This window comes from Cnephaeus nilssonii (assembly GCF_951640355.1).
Source record: "Cnephaeus nilssonii genome assembly, chromosome: 15".
NCBI lineage: Eukaryota > Metazoa > Chordata > Mammalia > Chiroptera > Vespertilionidae > Cnephaeus > Cnephaeus nilssonii.
This window is the reverse complement of record NC_137086.1, coordinates 44,152,412-44,170,886: the sequence shown is the minus strand read 5'-3', so window position 1 is coordinate 44,170,886 and position 18,475 is coordinate 44,152,412. Positions and strand designations below refer to the sequence as shown.

General features: G+C 53.6%; 1 protein-coding gene across 3 annotated transcripts in view; it reads left to right on the top strand.

The window, feature by feature from the left end:
* Window positions 1-18,475, top strand: part of RAB11FIP5 (RAB11 family interacting protein 5) — a 36,327-nt gene that overhangs the window by 8,004 nt on the left and 9,848 nt on the right. For all 3 annotated transcript variants that reach the window (XM_079792784.1, XM_079792785.1, XM_079792786.1), the window contains exons 2-3: window positions 12,123-12,559; window positions 12,686-13,382. In XM_079792784.1, the coding sequence (XP_079648910.1) occupies window positions 12,123-12,559; window positions 12,686-13,382 (1,134 nt within the window). The remainder of the gene's footprint in view (window positions 1-12,122; window positions 12,560-12,685; window positions 13,383-18,475) is intronic.

Sequence of the window (18,475 nt, the reverse complement as noted above, 5' to 3'; positions counted from 1 at the left end):
GTTTCTGCCTGGTGTGAATCTGAACTGAGACCTTGGCAGAGGGGATGGGCACTACTTAGGTTTGACCTCCATGACCCAAGACTCCTTTTTTAGGGTGAATATGGGGTTAGGAGCAAACTGGGGAGGAGGGTGTGGTTAAATAGAACTTTTATTCTCCTTTCTGCCAAAGACCCCCTGGGAGAGGTCGTCTTGTTGGTTCTTCCATTCCTCCTGGGCAGATCTCGATGGTTGGACCTGGGCCACCTCCCTCCCATCGGGCTCATGACAGCCTGTAAAAGTCCCCAAAGACAATAAATCCCAAGTCTTCATGTGTGGTTTGCCCTAGTTTTCAGAGTGCTTTCTCAGCATCACCTCATTTTGTTCTTTCCTGAAGGCAGGCAGGGTGACCCCCATTTTACAGATGCGGAGACTGGGGTGTCAGGAGGTAGAATGACTGTTCTAGGTCACATGACTCATTAGTGGCAGCCAGGTTTCTGACCTCCAAGCCCAGTGCTTTTTCCCCTGCATCGTGCTTTTGGTCATACATATTTTCTGTTGCTATCTGTGCTGGCTAGACTGGTCTCCAGGCATTTTTATAGCTTTTTTTTTTTTCTTGCTGGGTGAGTGCGGGTCACGGCCATGTCTGAGGCGGCTGATGGTGACAGACCTTTGGAGCCTCCAGCAGTAGGAGGGATGAGGAGAGGAGTATTAGCCAAGATGTTTGTGCCCAGGAGGGAGGGAGGCGGACCTGGCTGGGTCTGCAGGGAGCTGAGTAAGACATGGCCACGGAGACAGAGGCAACTAATAAAGTGATGGTTCTGGGAGACAGGGACTGTCTCTGGGGCTCTGGGGCTGTCGGTGCCAGGCAGGATGCCAGGGTGGGCGATGAGAATCACCATCTGGCCTGATAAGAGGCGATATCCTGTCCTATGGCTGTGTCAGGCTTGCAGTTCTACTGTAGACACCAAATCAAAGGGTGGGTGAGGTAGTGGGTGTGGGGAGCCAGAGGGGATTGGCCTGCCACCCGCACTTCTCCTGTCCGATGGTGTGGAAGGACGACTGCTCATGGGGCACTTGGAGAGGAGGGAAGGTATCTGGATGGGAGACTCTGGGGAAAGGTTTTCCAACGTCTCTCCAAACTCTGAGTAATAACAGTTTTAGTTGGCACTTCGCCCTGCTCTGACCTGCTTATTTTATCACCCCTTTTACAGAGGTGAAATGGCTGGATTGAAGCCACTTAGTAAGTCAGATTCAGGACGGGACCCCAGGTCTCCTGTCTTCCAACCCACTGGGGTCTTCCCACTATGCCCTTAAAATAATCGTTTTCTTCCGTTCATTTTTGGGACTAGCTGAGCCCTATGGATTCCATCTCCTTTATCCAGCAGGTATTAGAAAGTGTTCCATGTATCAGGGCCTAGGTTGTGGGGGATAAAGGTGGGTAACAGTCCCTGCGGTCAGTAAGTGGGGAGCCTGCGGGGTGGAGTGTCTCTGCCAGAGGGGCCCCTCCCACCTTCCCTATTGCTCCTGTCCTAGTTTAGGGTTTGTTTTTTTTTTCTTCTTCTTCTTCTTTTTTTTTTTTTTTTACCTCTGCTCTGGACTGTTAATATAGATAGCCACTGCTGCCTTTTTATAAACTAGAATGCCAGTTTATTCATTTATGATGAGAAATAACTGCTAAGGCGTAAGGATTTGCTGGGGTCAGCCCAGCCATGGCCCCCACCCTACGTTGTGCCGGCTTCCAGCCAGACTCCCTTGCCTCACCTCTCCGCCGTCCCTTTCCCTGCTGCCCCTCGCTGCCCTACAGCCCAGCTTCCTCAGTCCTGTCCTTGTTTCGTACCCTGTAGTGCTCTTCAGGGCCAGAGTGAAGTCACAGCTCTTCAGCATGTTTGCGGCAGTCTCCTATCTGCCCCAAAGCGCCTTCCTGTCTGACTTTCCCCGCCAGCCTGGGCATCTGCATATTTTGTTCCTTACACCTGGAAGGTCTCCCTAGCCCTGTCCTTGCCTCCTTCCTACCCATCGTTCAAGGCCCGGTATAATGCCTCGTCATTCCCCAGCTCTCCTGAAATCATCTTACTACTCCCCTTTAACCTTCCTGTGCAGTTTGTTTGTGCATTTTTGTGGTGTCGATCACCTTCTGCCTTTATTTATGTGACTATTTTATTTCCTCAACACGATGTAAGCTTCTGGAGGGCACCCATTACTTGTTCCTTGTTCCTGGCACATTCTTGGGAAATGTTTTGAGCGGAGGCCTGGCTGAGGCCTCCTGGTTGGATGAGATTTCACTGGCGAGTTAGTTACCTGTGCCTCTAAGACAGTGGTTCTCAACCTTTCTAATGCCGCGACCCTTTAATACAGTTCCTCATGTGGTGGTGACCCCCAACCATAAAATTATTTTCGTTGCTACTTCATCACTGTAATTTTGCTACTGTTATGAATCGTAATGTAAATATCTGTGTTTTCCGATGGTCTTAGGCGACCCTGCTAGTCGCGACCCACAGGTTGAGAACCGCTAGCAGGGTCGCCTAAGACCATCGGAAAACACAGATATTTACATTACGATTCATAACAGTAGCAAAATTACAGTGATGAAGTAGCAACGAAAATAATTTTATGGTTGGGGGTCACCACCACATGAGGAACTGTATTAAAGGGTCGCGGCATTAGAAAGGTTGAGAACCACTGCTCTAAGACATTGTGAGTGCCAGGATGGGGTCAGGATCCCTGTGCTGGGGCTGCAGCCGTGAATAGGTGGTTAGCACAGCACAGGCACAAGGCTCAGGACAAGACCAGGAGCTGGGCTCAGTCACAGGACAAGGAGAACAAAGCCTGTGTCTTGGCCCAAGGCTACCCCCCTTAGCTCCTCAGGGGTCTGATATAAACCCACTCTTAGTCCCAGGTGAGCTCAGAGGAGAGTATAAATAAGTCAGTGCTCCCTAATTGCTTTAATACGTGTTTTCAACCATCTCCAAAAGATTCAGGGGCTTTAAAAATACATACCCATAATACCATTATCACACAAACAAAATCAACAACTCCTCAATAACCATCCAATATCCAGTCCATATTCAAATTTCCCCGATATCAGCACTCTCTCTTCATAGGTAGTTTGTTGAATCAGGATCCCAACGGGCTCCCAAACTGTGCCTGGTGTTAGGTCACCCAGTATAACAGCCAACACCCCCCCCCCCCCCCCCCGCCCCTCTTCGTTTCAACCCTTCCCTGGTGGAGGAGCTGGGAGAATATCCACACTGTGCCCTGGCGGAAGGGTTCCTGATGATGCTTTTCTCCCTGATTCCCCTGATTCCCCAGCCCCGAGCACGAGGTCTGGAAGGCCTGTTGCCCAGGTCCCACCTCCCGGCAGAAGTCCTTTCTGTGGGGTGGCTGACCCTGCTGCATGGCCTCCCACATGAAGCGATGGGTTCTGGGCTGTTCGTCCGACCCAGCCATCATGAAGTTCTCCATCACCCTTCCTCCCAGTGGTTTTAGTGCCGTTGATGATGATCGCACCTAGGTCTCCGCTTCTGCCTTTCTTCTGTCAGAAACGGGCATAAGGAGGAGCTTTCCCTTCCCACTATTTGGTTACTCTTCATACAAATGGCGGCCAGAATAGCACAAGTGACTTTTTTTGTCATTATTTTAGTGATGGCTTTCAAATCAAAAGCATGGCCGCCCCAAGAGAGGGGGCATGATACTGTCATTTATATGGCAGGAGTTTCCTGCCAAAGCAGAGACTGCAGGGCCTCATGAGCCCAGGGAGGGGCCAGGGTGCATGACTCTGAAGACTGCAGGTCTTTTGAGGGCAGAAGGTTTAATCTATGCAGCATCTCCTGAAATGGCCAGTGCTGGCCTGGCCTAGAAATCTGGGCAGACACTGTTATGGACAGAGAGATATTTTGGTGTTTTCTCCTATAGTTTTCCCTAACATTTACTTTTTGAGTCCCTGTGTTTCCCTCTGAACCCCAAAGCCCCCATTTGTACTAGCTCTCCAGGGAAGCTAGAGGTGGAGAGGGAGGTGGGAAGGAAACCCACCAGGATTTCTTTCTCCTCCACTTTGGCTCCTCACTTTCCCGTCTTGAAGATTTTTCCAGCCGGTGCATCAGGGCAGCACAATTGTCTTTGCTAAGGGCCTGCCGGCTTCCTTTGCCTCAGGGGTGGGTTCAGTTCTGCATTTTTCAGCTTTGCTGGCTCTCATCCCCAGCATGGTGGTAGCTTTTCGTCACCCTGAGGTAAGGCCAGTCTCCCAAGAGGCCGGGACTGCAGCCATAGCCAGAAAAGAGAAGCTGCAGGCCTGGTGGGTTGCAGCTGTAGCAGGTGGACTCAGGTGGGGACCAACCTGGGGAAGTTGGAGATTGTGGTATTGGGGTCATGATCAAAACAAGCCCCAGTTAGCAGGCACACTTGGCTGTTTTTGTTTCTTTGGAGTCACCTTCATTGGCATGCAGGGCGGTGAGGGTCAGGCTGAGCACTGTAGCGTGACGCTGGGGAGTCTCAGAGCCGCTGGCTAGCTTCTTGCCCGTTGCCAGGCCCTCCTAGCTCCCTGAGTGGAATCTGGGAGCAGTGCCTGTCCTCTGCCCTGAGGCCCAGCCCGGGTGCCGCGCACTGAGGCAGGAAGGCAGAGACCTGCCTTCTGCTGCCGTTGTGCCCTCCCTCCTAGAGCGGGTGCTCTCAGCCCTTTTGGTGCCAGGGACCTCTTCTCCGAACAAGACCTTCAAATCCATAGGATTACCGAGTACACCGGTGATATTGAAGCACATTTATCAGTAAATTAGAACATTTGCTAAAGTAACATGGGCTTTATTACTGTGTTAAACAATGTGATCCAGTGGGAGGGCTAATACCTTTTGAAGTTCAAAGTAAAGATGAGTATAGACAATATTTTGTTACATCTGTAATGTGATATGAAAATACCTGGTTTCTCCTGGTGACACACTCATAGGTACTGCTACTCGATTACTACTGTTGGAAAAATTCATAATTGAAGAGATGCTCAATTTCAGTTAGAGATGAGGGGAAATAAAGATGTAATTTTTCTCTCATCTAAAACATACCCTTTGCTTTGGAGAAATAAGATTCCGTGGTTGGGCAGGGACACGGGTTTCTGGGCCTGCAGTGTGTGTGTGTGTGTGTGTGTGTGTGTGTGTGTGTGTGTGTGTAACTTGCAGAGGGAGGCGGTCTGGTGCAGTGATCAAGATCGAGGCTCTGGAGAGAGGGAGCCTGAGTTCAACTCCTGGCTCTCCTACTTACTGAAAATAAGTGTGTGACTTACCCCAGCAGACTTCTCTGTGCCCCTGTGTCGGCATCTGCAAAAACATAAGCGCTGACCCTTGTGTGGCGTTTCCCATGTGCCAGGCCCTATTCTTTGAGTGTTTCACACATAATCCACTTACTCCTTTTAGAGTTTTGTGAGGGGAATGGACTTCCATTACCCCCATAGGTGTGGAAACTGAGGCATAGATTAGGTGATCTGCCCAAAGTCACGAAGCTGTAAGTCCTGGGGCTGGGGCTTAACCCTTTGCACTCGCTTGCTTTTTTCTCGATTCCTTTATTCTACTTGGGATTTAATTTTTTAAATACCCCAGATTTTACAAAGCGCGGCAGTAGAATAAAAAACTGGAGTTTCTTTTCATACAAACTTATTTATTTGGATTTTTTTATATTTCAAATTATTGATACATTCAATAACCGTCACACTCGACATCGAGTGCAAAAGGTTAAACTAGGCAGCCTGGCTCCAAAGTCTATGCTGGTAGCCACTCTAGGGTCAGCCTCCCACACCCACCTCAACAGGGCTGTTAAAAGGATTAGAGGGATATAATTTGTTGTGTTGAGTGCTTAGTATAGTGCCTGGCACACAATATGTGCTGAATGAGAGGAGAAGTTGTTCAAGGTGAGAAGACCAGTGACCTAGTGATGGGCTAGAGTGGGATCAACAGCCACTGTCATTCACAAGTCTGGGCACTTCCCAAATCTGGTTGGCACCTTCTCTCCTAAGGAAGTTAGTGAGAATATTAGCTCAGAGATGGGGAGGAGGGTCTTGGGTTAAAGAAGGTCCCCTTTGGGAACTGTCCCCTTGAAGCCTGGCTCTGTGGCCACTTCTTCAGGAGGCTCCTGTTTGGGGATGGTGGGTAGGGAGCCCCCTCTTTGCTCTTTGGGAACCTGGTGTCATGGGTAAGACCCATGTATTTGTAATAGAAACATTACACAGTCATTCAGTTGTGAACAAACAAGTTCCTAAGTCAATTCACGGATTCATTTGTTAGTTCATTGAACAAAAGTTTGAGTGTCCACTATTTTAAGTGCTGGGAAGCAGAGGTGAGCAGAATAAAATTGCTGCCTGTAGAGCAGGAGAAGACAGATATTAAATGGCTGTGCATAATATATCATTTTACCATGTGGGATGCGTGCATGCTCATGTTCACATGTGCACATGTGCACGAACACATAGCTGGGTACTGCTCTTCTACTACTCTTCCACATGTCAGGTAGTGTTAAGTATGCTCAAGAAATAAAACAGGGTAAGGGACAGTTGCAGTTGGGGTACTCGGGGAAGACAGAGGAGTTTCAGATGAACTGACATGAGTGAGTCAGTGAGTGAGCGAACCATGGCCTGAGATCTAGGCCCGCGTCTCAGCAAAAGGTAAAGCAGGTGCAGTGGGCTTGAGGTGGGAACATGTTCGGTTCAGTGTGGGATGAGAGACACAGAGAGTCAAGGGAGCTGGGAGACAAAAGATAGGTCCTTTCCACCTCTGAGGAGTGGGTGTGATGTGCTCGGCCTCAGCTGTTTGCTGAGTGGAGCATGGAAGGCAGGGGGCAGGGAAGCAGAGAACTGTAATGTCCAGCAGGAGACGGAGGCGGACTGCACTGTAGGGTGACCGTGGTGGGAGGGGTTGGATTCTAGATATAATTTGCAGGTAGAGCTAAAAGAGTTCAAAGTTATGATGTGGGTTGTGTGGGGAAAAAGAGACAAAGATGGTTCCTGGGTTTGGGGCCTGAAATAAATGACATGTGGGGGCTCAGGAAGGGCCACAATTATTTGGGTCATAAGCTGAATTTGGACTGATAGGAATGGAAATGAGTCAGGTGTCACAGCCCCACCGCCCCAGTCTCTGACAGGAACCCCTGGCACCTGCCTGTGTTTGACATCTGCCCAAGGTGGGCCCTCCCAGTGTTGGGCTTTTTCAGTTACGCTGTGTGGCACCTGTTAGCCCAGCTTCGTGCCTAGAGAGCTGGGTGGAGGGCTGGGTGTGTTGGGCCTGGGAGTCCACTAGCAGGAGTAAGTAGGACATGGTCTTGATAACAGGTGAGGCAACAAGACCCCCACTCCTTGCATCCCATCTTTGTCCTCTGCCCCTATGGTGTGTGGGGAGGGGTCCATCCTGGGGGAAGACTGAAGGCTGAGCCCTAAGTCCACACTGGGCCTGCTGAACTTTGTCCGGCCATTAGGAATGTGGGAGAGAGATTGTGGCTGAGCAGGGGCCCTGTAAGAGCTTTCCCACGGTGGGCCCTCAGGAATTCTGGACCCTGGTGGCTGTTGGGGAGGCTCATCTCAGACAAAGGTCTAATGGCCTGGGATCAGGGCCAAACCCGAGGTTTCCTCAGTGACCTCTCGGGGCTCTGTGCTCTCAGGATTGTGCCAATCCTTTGAATGGGTTTCTGGTCTCCATACCATCTCTGTGCCTCTTTGGGAATCTGTGATGTAGGTCCAGTGCTTTTCCAGCCTCTGCCCTCTCAAGGTGTCTAGAGACCCAAGTGCTTGCATTCAGCTTCATGAGAAATGCTTTACCTTAAAGGATAAGGTCATGGATTGGAGTTAGACATTTTCATGTTCAAGTTTGGAACATGAAAATTAGCTGAGTGACCTCAGGCAGTCACAAACCTTCTCTGGAAGTTGGTTTCCTCATCCACAGACTAGGGAGAATGGACAATGGGATGGATAGTGAAAGAGGCCCAGAGCCTGGCACGCAGTGAGCACACAGTGAGGCTGGCCCTGCCTATTCTCTAGCTCCATGGTGTGTCTCCCTCTGCCCACACATGGGCCTCTCAGACTCCTCTGCACCCACAGGCTCAGATGTGCATTTGAACAAGACTCAGGGACCCTTTAGTACTTTGCAGTTTGAGAAGCGCTGATGAACGTCACTCCTGAGGACCAGGCTTTGCGTATGTCGTCTTCTCAGCAGCCCCGACAGGGTGGTATCCCCACTGGATGGCCGGGGAAGCGGAGGCTTCGGGAAGTAACCTGGTAGGTGGAGGTTACACACCAGTAAGTGGTGGGGCCAGCTGTGTACTCAGGGTGCAGAGCCAGGCTGAGCCATCAGCGGTGCTGCCACATGCGTCCAGATGAGAGCTCTGAGCAAGCAGTGGGCAGAGCAAGGGGGCAACGACGGGGAGGTGGGCAGTGAAAAGCTGAGGGCTTATAGCATCTCCAGGCTTTACTGCCAGCATTGCTTCTTTACTTTGGAGCTGTGTGCCTGGGGGGATGCTTGATAAATATCCTCAGGACACACCGTTTAGCGAGGGAGATCCTGGCCACCTGGGGATGACAGCACCAGGTGGTCACAGCAGATGTGGCCAGGATGGTGGCAGGTGAGAAAGCTTCCTAGAGGAGGTGGGACTTGAACTGGGCCACTGGACCCTGTTGTCTCATTCCCCGAGGGAGTCTCAGTCTGCAGGGATGAGATGCTCAGAGCCTGTTTGCTCTGGGGCCTGCTGTGTGCAGGGCTCTGTGAAGAGAAAATTTCCATCACTTCACGGAGGGATCGTCAGCCCACAGCAGCAGTGTTCAGGGCTTCCTGGCCTCATCTGGACTGTGTGCTGCAGTGCCTGGCAGGCCCGGGTCTGTAGGGGACCTTGTGGACAGACAGGAGGAAGGAGGAAGCAGGAAGCAGTGGTGGGAGGGAAGGATGTGGCCTTTGTCCAGGAGCTGCTGTCTCAGCCCGTGAGGGTCACACTCCTGGGAGAATGGCTGCTGTGGTCGAGTCCTTGGGCACCTCAGGGGCCAGCAGGGGCCCGTTCAGGCCTGGCCTGGAAGGCAGAGGAAAGTCTGATAGGTTGGTAGGAAGATAGCTGGGTGATAGCGGCTGGAGGTCTAGAGGCAGGTCCTGACCATTCTCAACCTCACTCTGCTCTGGATGGGAGACCCAGAAAATGGTGAGGCAAGTCTTTTCCCTCCTGGCCTCCCTGAAAAGAGGATCCAGAGAGAACCCCAAATTCCCTGGGGAAGAGTAGGAGAAGCCAAGGTGACCTTATAGAGGAGAGGGTTGGGAAGGGCAGGGCACCTGAGCCTCACCCTGGGACGCCCTCCTTTCACTGGAGGGGGTGGGAGGGACAAAGAAGGAGCCCTCCTGTGGCTCAAGCAACTGAGGAGATAAGATAGGAAAAAACAGGCGTTTTCTTGTCTCTTTTTCCTATTACGACAATAATATACGCTCCTTATAAAAAGTTCCAACAGGACACAACTAGACAACGTTGGAAGTGATAGTTCCCTGCAACCTCGCCTCCCCAAGGTAACCACGGCTAATCCCGTGGTAGAATGACCAGTGGGGCTGAGGGCCCCGGCCTTTGTGCCCCAGCAAAGGATGGTTTTGCTTGCTGATTCCAGCTGTTGGGCTTGGGGGGTTTGGGGCTGGAGGCCCTACACGTCTCTTTTGCCCCACCTCCCAGGATCTTCCTGCCCTAAATGGGACCTAGGCTGGGTGTGGGGAGTGACTAGGGCTTGGCCTTGGAAGAGTCCATATGGTGCCCAGTGTTGCTAGTGAGGACCCGATGCTGCTCTAATTCCTGATGTATGAACCTGCCTCCCTCTTTGGGAGCCTCAGGTCCCCTTCTTATACCTGGTGTTCTGAGACCACACAGTGATACCCGTTGGCTGGGTCTTCCTTGGTTCATTGTGCTGCATGCTTGTGGGCCCTCTGTCCTGGTGGTCATATCCTTCAGTTAAGAAAAACTTTCTTGCATTTTTTTCTTTCATTGTTTCACCCACTTTGTGTTCTCTACATGTACTCTCTGTCTTTTTTTTCTTTGTTAATAACATTTGTTTTAGACCAGTTTTTTTTAATAATCTTCACCCGAGGATATTTTTCCATTGATCTTTTAGAAAGAGTGGAAGAGAGAGGGAAAGACAGAGAGAAACATTGATGTGAGAGAAACAATCAATTGGTTGCCTGCTGCATGCACCCTGACCGGGGCCAGGGAAGAGCCTGCAACCAAGGTAGGTGCCCTTGACCGGAATCGAACCATGGGCCTTTTGGTCCGCAGGCCGATGCTCTATTCACAGAGCCAAACTGGCCAGGGCTAGACCAGTTTTATGTGTACAGAAAAATGAGTGGAAAGTACAGAGAAAGTACGTGTATACTCCTTAAATTCCCTCAGTTTCCTCTGTTATTAACACCTTGCTAAATTTGTTACCACTGATGAGCCAATATTGATGCATTATTGTTAATTAGAGCCTGTAGTTCACATTAGGGTTCACTGTTAGTGTTCTATATTCTGTGGGTATGACAAGTGTATAATGACATGTACCTGTCAGTATAGTATCCTGCAGAATAGTTTCACTGCCCTAAGAGCCCCTGTGGATTGTTGGTTTTCAGCTTGCTCAGTTTGGTGTTGTTTTGTGGGTGGGAGAGAGGACTCCCAAGCCCCTCACACTCGGGAGCCGACTGCTCTCCTGCTTGACTCTCCAGTTATCTGGGGTGGACTTCCTTGGATTGACCTCTAACAGTCGCTTCATCCTTACCCTACATTCTGGAGATTTCCTCCAGTTCATCTTGGAACACATCCTTTGACTTTTTAATTTCAGCTCTTATGTGCCGGGAAGGTTACACATTCTGGGTGCTAGTGTGAGAAGGGGGCCTGTTTTCACTTAACGCCTGTTTCCAGCTGCACCCCACCTCATCATTTAGGCCTGGAGTCCCGACGTCCAGAGCCTTTCTGGTTCAGTCTCTGCGGTCTCTCCGCTCACACCGGGGCAGGAGTGTGACCTGGGTGAGTGGGGTGGGAAGGGGGCCATGGAGGTGTCCAGGAGCTCCACATCGATGCTGTATGGTGCGGCCAGCCAGCCAGCCAGCCAGCCAGAGTCAGCTGGGTCAGCCCGTCCTTCTTGGGCCTTCCCCCAGGAGTCTGAGCGGTTGGTGAGGAGGATTTGGGAAGCAGAGGAAGGAAGAGCTCTGTGCACACCCCTCCCCTGTAGCATGGGCTCCATCCCCCCTGGTCATGCGTGTTAGGGGTCTCTCTGGGAGTATGTAGTGGGAAGAACATGGGCTTTGGGGTGATAATAACCTGGCTCCGCATCTCCCCTCTCCTTTCTGGCAGCTTGTTCTCGGATGAGGGACCACCTGAGCCTCGATCTCCTGGTCTATGAAATTGGGGTCGTGTCTCCGACCTCGTGGGCTTGGATGTGAGGTGTAAATAAGTGGGAATGAGATGAGAAGCCTGCACTCTGTTGTAACACACAGTAGACTGTCCTCACATACGAGCCCTCGTTCCCAACCCTGGGCCTCTTGCTTACGGCCCCTTTGTACGTCTTGTTTGCTCCTCCATCTTGCACAGCTGCTCCTGGTGGGACTTGGGGCGAGTCAGTGAGTGGGTGAGGTGTGTGTGTACATGTGCTAGTGTTCCTGGCCCAGGGCCTGTGGTGAGCTGTTCTTTCCCGGGCTCACTGGTGGCTCAGAGCAGAGCTTTGGCTGGGGCTGGCCAGGGGAGATGATATAAACAGGGAAGAATGTGGGCAGGTCTGTCTGTTACAGGGGACTGGAGATGAGAGTCCTTCCCAGACCCAGCCTCACCCCTCCGGGCCTCAGAGTTCCAGTTGTCGGGGGATGGGGCACTCCAGGGAGGGTGCTGGGGTGAAGGAGCTATGGTGTGGTGACCCCTGCCCTGCCTAGCAGCACCACGGAGCTTCCCCTACTCAGATGTGGCTTTCTTCATCGTGGAGGCGTTTTGGATAGTTTCTCAGCTATGCCTGTGGCCTGGAAGGCAGGGCCCGTGTGTCAGAGCAGGAGTCTGGTGAGAGGCTCTCACAGCCCCAAAGCAAGGAGGGGCCCTGTGAGGTGACAGACACTGGGGGGCGGGGAGGGGGGGGGGCGGGAGGCAGGCTCCCTGTGTCTGTGACCAGAGCTCTACCCGACGTCCCCCTACCCTTCTCACAGGTGGTACAAGCTGCACTCCAAGCCAGGCAAGAAGGAGAAGGAACGTGGGGAGATCCAAGTCACCATCCAGTTCACTCGAAACAACTTGAGCGCCAGCATGTTTGACCTGTCCATGAAGGACAAGCCACGGTCCCCCTTTGGCAAGCTCAAGGACAAGATGAAGGGCAAGAAGAAGTATGACGTGGAGTCGGCGTCTGCCATCCTCCCCAGCAGTGCCCTGGAGGACCCCGAGCTGGGCAGCCTGAGCAAGATGGGCAAGGCCAAAGGCTTCTTCCTCCGCAACAAGCTGCGCAAGTCGTCCCTGACGCAGTCCAACACCTCGCTGGGCTCGGACAGCACCCTGTCCTCGGCCAGCGGGAGCCTGGTCTTCCAGGGCCCCGGGGCCGAGCTCCTCACCCGGTCCCCGAGCCGCAGCAGCTGGCTGTCCACTGACGGGGGTGAGCGAGGGGGCCACCCCTCTGTGGCGGGTAGCGGCGCTCGGGCTCCATCAGGGGAGCAGGGAGGCCCCAGGCGAGGAAACGGCTTCTCTTCCCGTGCTAACCCTGCGTGTGCTTCCTTTTCAGGCAGGGACACCGCACAGTCCCCCAAGTTGTTCACCCACAAAAGGACCCACAGCGACGAGGCCAGCCAGATGCGAGCAGCTCCTCCCCGGGCCCTTCTCGACCTTCAGGGCCACCTGGACCCCGCCGCCCGCTCCTCTCTCTGTGTCAACGGGAGCCACATTTACAACGAGGAGCCCCAGGGCCTCTTGCGGCACCGCAGCTCCATCTCGGGCCCATTTCCACCCTCCAGCTCCCTACACAGCGTTCCTCCTCGGCCCTCTGAGGAGGGGTCCCGGGCTGCAGATGACTCCTGGGGCAGAGGCAGCCGCCGCACCAGCAGCTCAGAGGCAGTGCCTGGACAGGAGCTGAGCACTCAGTCCAAAGCGCTGGCCCCTGAGGCCAGCCACTCCGGAGAGGAGGAGGGGGCCCCGCTCTCAGAGGGGAAGCCAGTGCAGGTTGCCACACCCATGGTGGCCTCCTCGGAGGCTGTGGCGGAGAAGGAGGGAGCCCGGAAGGAGGAGCGGAAGCCCCGGATGGGCCTCTTCCACCATCACCACCAGGGGCTGAGTCGGAGCGAGTTGGGGCGCCGCGGCTCTCTCGGGGAGAAAGGGGGTCCCACCCCCGGGGCCTCCCCCCATCATTCATCCACCGGGGAGGAGAAGGTCAAGAGTAGCTGGTTTGGCTTAAGGGAAGCCAAGGAACCAACTCAGAAACCCAGGTATGTCCTTGGCAAAACCAGCTTTGCCCCTTGGGGAGGATGCTGGTGTGTTGGCAGCCTTGTCCCGGGGCTGGGAGGATGGAGCTGCCGACGTGGCCTGGGCAGACTGCTGGGGCTCGCTTTGCATGGTTGAGCGGGGCTCTCCCTAAGCCAAGGCTCTTTGTCTGCACTTGGAGGCAGTGAGTGTGAGGGCCCAGTGGATTGAGGAGGAGAACTCTTCAATGGTGGCCTTGCTTCATGGCACCCCCGTCCCCCGAGGGAGGGGGAGGAACAGGAGAAAAACAGGAAAGCCATTTGTATGAATTTTTGTTTCTTAACCTCCACCTCTTGCCCTTTGGCCTCCAGGTAAGGAAGCCTTGGCAGGTAGAGAGGTGGGGACTGGGCTGCACCTCAGACTCCCCTCCACCCCCCGCTCCCTGAAGCTAGCCTACCTCCCTCAGTGGCCCAGCTGTTCTTGATCTCTTCCCCCTAAGAGAGGAGTCACGTAATTGATGCCCCCCCATATACCCACTCCAATTGCTCTCCTGCCCTGGCAAGAGGCTGTAGGCAGCTCCCCTGAAATCTGAACCTTCCCCTGTCCTGGGAGACCCGTGGCCCTGGCCCTCTGGGGATCTCTTGGTTCGGAGGCATGGCAAGTCTGAGGATGGCCACTTGGTTTTAAAGCTGCCTAGTCCCACCAAAGGAGGGATGCAAGAGTCCTTTAGCTCAGGCCCTGGACAGAGCTCCTAAGAGGGTTCTGAAACCAATTAGGATTATTCATGCAGTTCCAATGTGGAGGTGGGTGGGCTCCCCACACATCCAAGGGATTCTCTGACACCAGCTGGGTATCCTACAATTCAACTCAACTCTGATACTGTTTACTCAGAGGCAGCACCCGATTCCACAGGTGAAGGGCTCAGTCCTACAGGACACCCGCCCCTCTCCCACCACTTCAGACACCAGTCCCAAGTCAGTGCTTCAGACTGGCCAGCTATGCTAGGAGGCTCCAACAGCTCCCTCCCTGGGTTCAATTAATTTGCTAGAGCAGCTCACAGAACTCAGAGAAACACTTTACTTACTGGGTCACGGGTTTGTTTGTCCACAACAGCCGATGGAAGAGATGCGTAGGGCATGGCATGGTGAAAGGGCACCACACTTCCGTGCCCTGTCCGAGCGCAGCCACTCTCCCCGAACTCCGCGTGCTTACCTTCCAGAAGCTCTCCCAGTCCTTTCGGGTTTTGTGGAGGCTTCATTACATGGGTTTGAGGGATTACATCCTTGGCCATTGGCTCACCTCCATCCCCCTCCCCCCAAAATTAGGGGGTGGGACTGAAAGCTCCAACCCTGTGTTTGTGGTTGTTCCCATTGGCAACCAGCCCCCTCCCATTAGGTGCTTTCCAAAAGTTACCTCATTAACATAAGCCCAGATGTGGTGAAAGGGGTTTGTTAGGAAAAACAAGCACCACTTCACCTTCGTGGCTTCGAAGTGTTTTCAGGAACTGAGAACAAAAGACCAAATATTATAATAAAAGATGCTTCATTGTTATCACTCAGGAAATTTCAAGAGGTTTTGAAACTGATCCAGGAACTGGATGAAGAGCACAGATGAGAAATACGTATTTCTTGTAAATCACAATATCGCAGCCCCTGACCACCACTCTGGCCCCTTTGCCTTTCTCCAACTCTGAGCCTTTGACAGCTGCTGACTTTCTAACAGGGCCCAGGTTGGGGCTCCAGGCCTAGGCGATAGGCCATGTATCGCCATTCTCAAAGGCCTGAGGCCAGTCCTAGACAAGAGCATGCATGGCAACCCTAATGAGTGTGGCAAAGGCAACTTCCTGCTCTCTCAGCAAGTCTGCTCCTCCTCTTTATGGATATAGGGGCAGGAAGTGGGGTGGGAAGGCTGGGCACAGTGGTGAAGGGTCAAGTGATAGGGTAGAGGGAAGGTCCCTAAACCTCTTCCTGAAGTCCTGGTTCTTCTCTTTCCCTGTGAAATTCTGCTGAGAGGAACGGGGACAGAAATGCGGGGCCTTTCTCTGTGTGGGCCCTGGCCAGCTGGTAGCCTCAGAGACAGGTATGTGGGTGGGTCAGCCTCTGGGTGAGGCTGCCCTTTGCTTTCCCTGCCTAGTACATCACCCTCAGTCCCTCTGCCCAGCCCCTACCCACCAGAGCCCAGGGGAACTGCTGGCCGCCTGTAGCCTCGGGGAAGAGTAGGAAGAAAGGGGTGGGCCTTTCTCAGTTGCCCAGGCTATGCCTGATGGTCCTGTGACAACTCAGACCTTTGTAGGAGGTGGAAGAGAGGGAGGTAGTAGAAGACGCACACAGGGCATTTGCTGGGAGCAGGTGGGGGCCAGGGTCAGAAGGGGCACAGACCATGGGCTTGGTGCTCTCATCTATGGGTGTCTCCGGGCCTTTTCTGGGCAGGACAGATGCTGGGGGACACCTCTCTGTGAGGTCACTTCTAGGTACTTGCCCAGGTTTTGGGCTTAGACCCCTGCAGGCCATGTCTTTGAGTGATGTTGGGGATGTCACTGCTCCTGCTTACAGCCTCTGTTTTCCTTCTGTTTCTCCATGTCTCCTCACGGCCTTTGAGAGGCCAGATGGACATAGGAAGCTGTGAGATGTTTGTTCTCTTTGAATTCTGAGCTTGTCCACAGCTGGTTGGAGGGCACCCAGGGCACTCCTGCCCTCCCTCCTGAGGGCCCATTTGCAGGTCAGGCTCTGTGGCCTTGTCTCCAGGCAGGGCGGGAGGGGCTTTCCTTTGGGTAAGGGGGCGTGGCTGGGAGAGGCGGGAAACCTGGCCGTTGAGCTCCATCAGTGTCACCCTGGGCCCGTGTGCCTTGAGGAGATGGGGAGGCTGGTCTGGAAAAAGTTGTCCGTGCTTACCCGGAAGGCTTGCCTAGGGCTTTTGAGGAGAATAGGAGAGGTGAGCTGACTCACTGCAGGAAGCGATAGGTTAGACACCGAGAACTGATTGCCTGAATATGGCTGCAGGATCCCCAGCTGGGGACACGCAGCCTGTTCACAGCTCAGAGGTTTGGGGGGCCTCTGCCCCGGGACTGCCGTGGTGCACTGTTGGGTGTTCCTCACGAGGAAGGGCAGCGGCGCCCTCTAGTGCTCTCAGGTGGCACTGATGCCCCGTGGAGAGACCCGAAGCAGTATGTGTTAGACGCACAGTATCCAGAAAAAAGCTGCTGCCATTGGAGAAGGCAGTGGCTGGAGGAGGGGGAATAAGGGCATGAGGGCTGAGAAGATAGTCCTCCTGCTCTTCCTGACCTGCCCCCCACCCCGCCCGGTCCTGTGGCTGTTACACGAGGCCCCTACCAGTGTGTGTGTCCGGTGGAGGGGAGAATTGGTAACGGACACCAAGCCCCATGGGGCCACTGGACACGTCCCCACTCACCAGCCCTGCAGTGAGCCGTTCATTTTGAGCTGCAGTGAAGGCTACTTAGTGTGTGTTTAGGGTCACCACGACCATGGGCGCTACCCTGCCAGGTCCAGAGCAGTTTGTTTTTGTGTCTGTTCCTCCCTTTCTGATCCTTTTAGAGCGTCCGCTTCCCAAGGGCAGACCACTCTGTCCCCTGCCCCTCCTCCATCACAACGGGCAGCTACAAACGTTGTTTTAATCGGGGGAAAGTGTGAAATTACACAGATGCAAGTGTACTGTGGCCTTTCTCGATCTCCGCCTGTGCTCCAGCCCCTCAGCAGGGGTGGTGGACAAAGTCCCCGGAGTGTGCAGTGGGAGAGCTCGCATTCTCGCGGAGTAAATGAGTGACTATGCTGTGTGCCCAGTGACTTAGAGTTAGTGTGGCCATCCGCCCTGTTTGTGCCTCTTTTCCTGGCGTAGTTAATAGTGTCTCTTTACCATAGTTAAAAAGTTCCATTTTGGAAGATAAATTATGTGGTTCCCTACTTACAGCTCACAAGGCCTCACTATGTCACCTCATTGTGCCCAGATGATGGGAGAGGATATGTCCAGTCTCCCGGACACGTTCCTGACCATTGGGCACATCTCAGGCAGGTGGCAGGAGAGCATGCCTCAGGAGAGGTGGCTGCAGGGCCTGTTGGCTGGGGGTGGTTACACCTCAAAGGCTGGCTTCAGCCTTTTGGGCAGCTGCCCAGAGGTGAGCCTTTGCAGATCTACGGTCATCTCTGTGGTCAAGGTGTGGAAATAAAAAGACACAGTGCATCTCAGCCTAAGGAAGAGCTGTCCACCAGCTACAGAGGTGGCCCGTGGGAGAGCGAGTTGCCAGTTCCAGGGCTTAAGAAGAGGGGGGGCTGTTGGAGAGAACAGGCGATTCCTCTGTTAAATGGCAGGTTTAACCAGTTGTTCGAAGGTTTCTGCAGGCCCTAAAGTTTTATTTCCATAGCTTGAGAGGGCAGAGCCATCTGGATTTCTGATTTCCTTCCCTAATTTTTGATCTTAGAAGACGAATCAGCATAAGTTGAAGCCCCCACTGCTTGACGGGGGCACGGCACTGTGCTAGCCTGGCTCGGTGGGTTCTGGGACGCGGGTGTTTATGTCTGTCTTCAGAGCATAACCTGCAAAGCTCAGCACACATGGGCACGTGTCTCTGATCTGCCAGGTGGAATGGTAGGGAGGGGATGTTCTAAGGTGAGAACCTTCAGAATGGGCATCTCATGGATCAAGGGGAGGGGGGCTGGGGGAGGGGTTTGTTGCTGGGTAGGAGGGATGGATGGATGTTCTCAGAGGGAGCCTGTCCAGCTCTGGGGAGCCTGCTGGGCCTGCACCTGGAGTCCTTTACTCCAGGGAGAGCTGCTTGCCGGTTCCATACCAACGGGTTTGTGTGCACCTCTGGGGAGCCAGGGGGGTTGCCAGCCTAGGCTGGGGCTCCAGCCTACTTCCCTGCTGCTCTGCTGCCCTGTAGTTCCGACTGCCAACCCAAACTGCAAGGGTGAGCGGGGCCAGCCGGGGCTGAGCGTGGTGCTGTTTAATGTTGATGGAGCCCTCTTTCCTCAGGCCCCTATGCCACTTGTCATAGGAGACTGGGGAAAGAGGTGGCTCAGAGTACCCCGCCCTGTTCCTTGGGGCTGAGACAGGGGTGGCTATATCTGGTATGGGTGCTTCAATGGAGGGGGTATCTTGATCCACG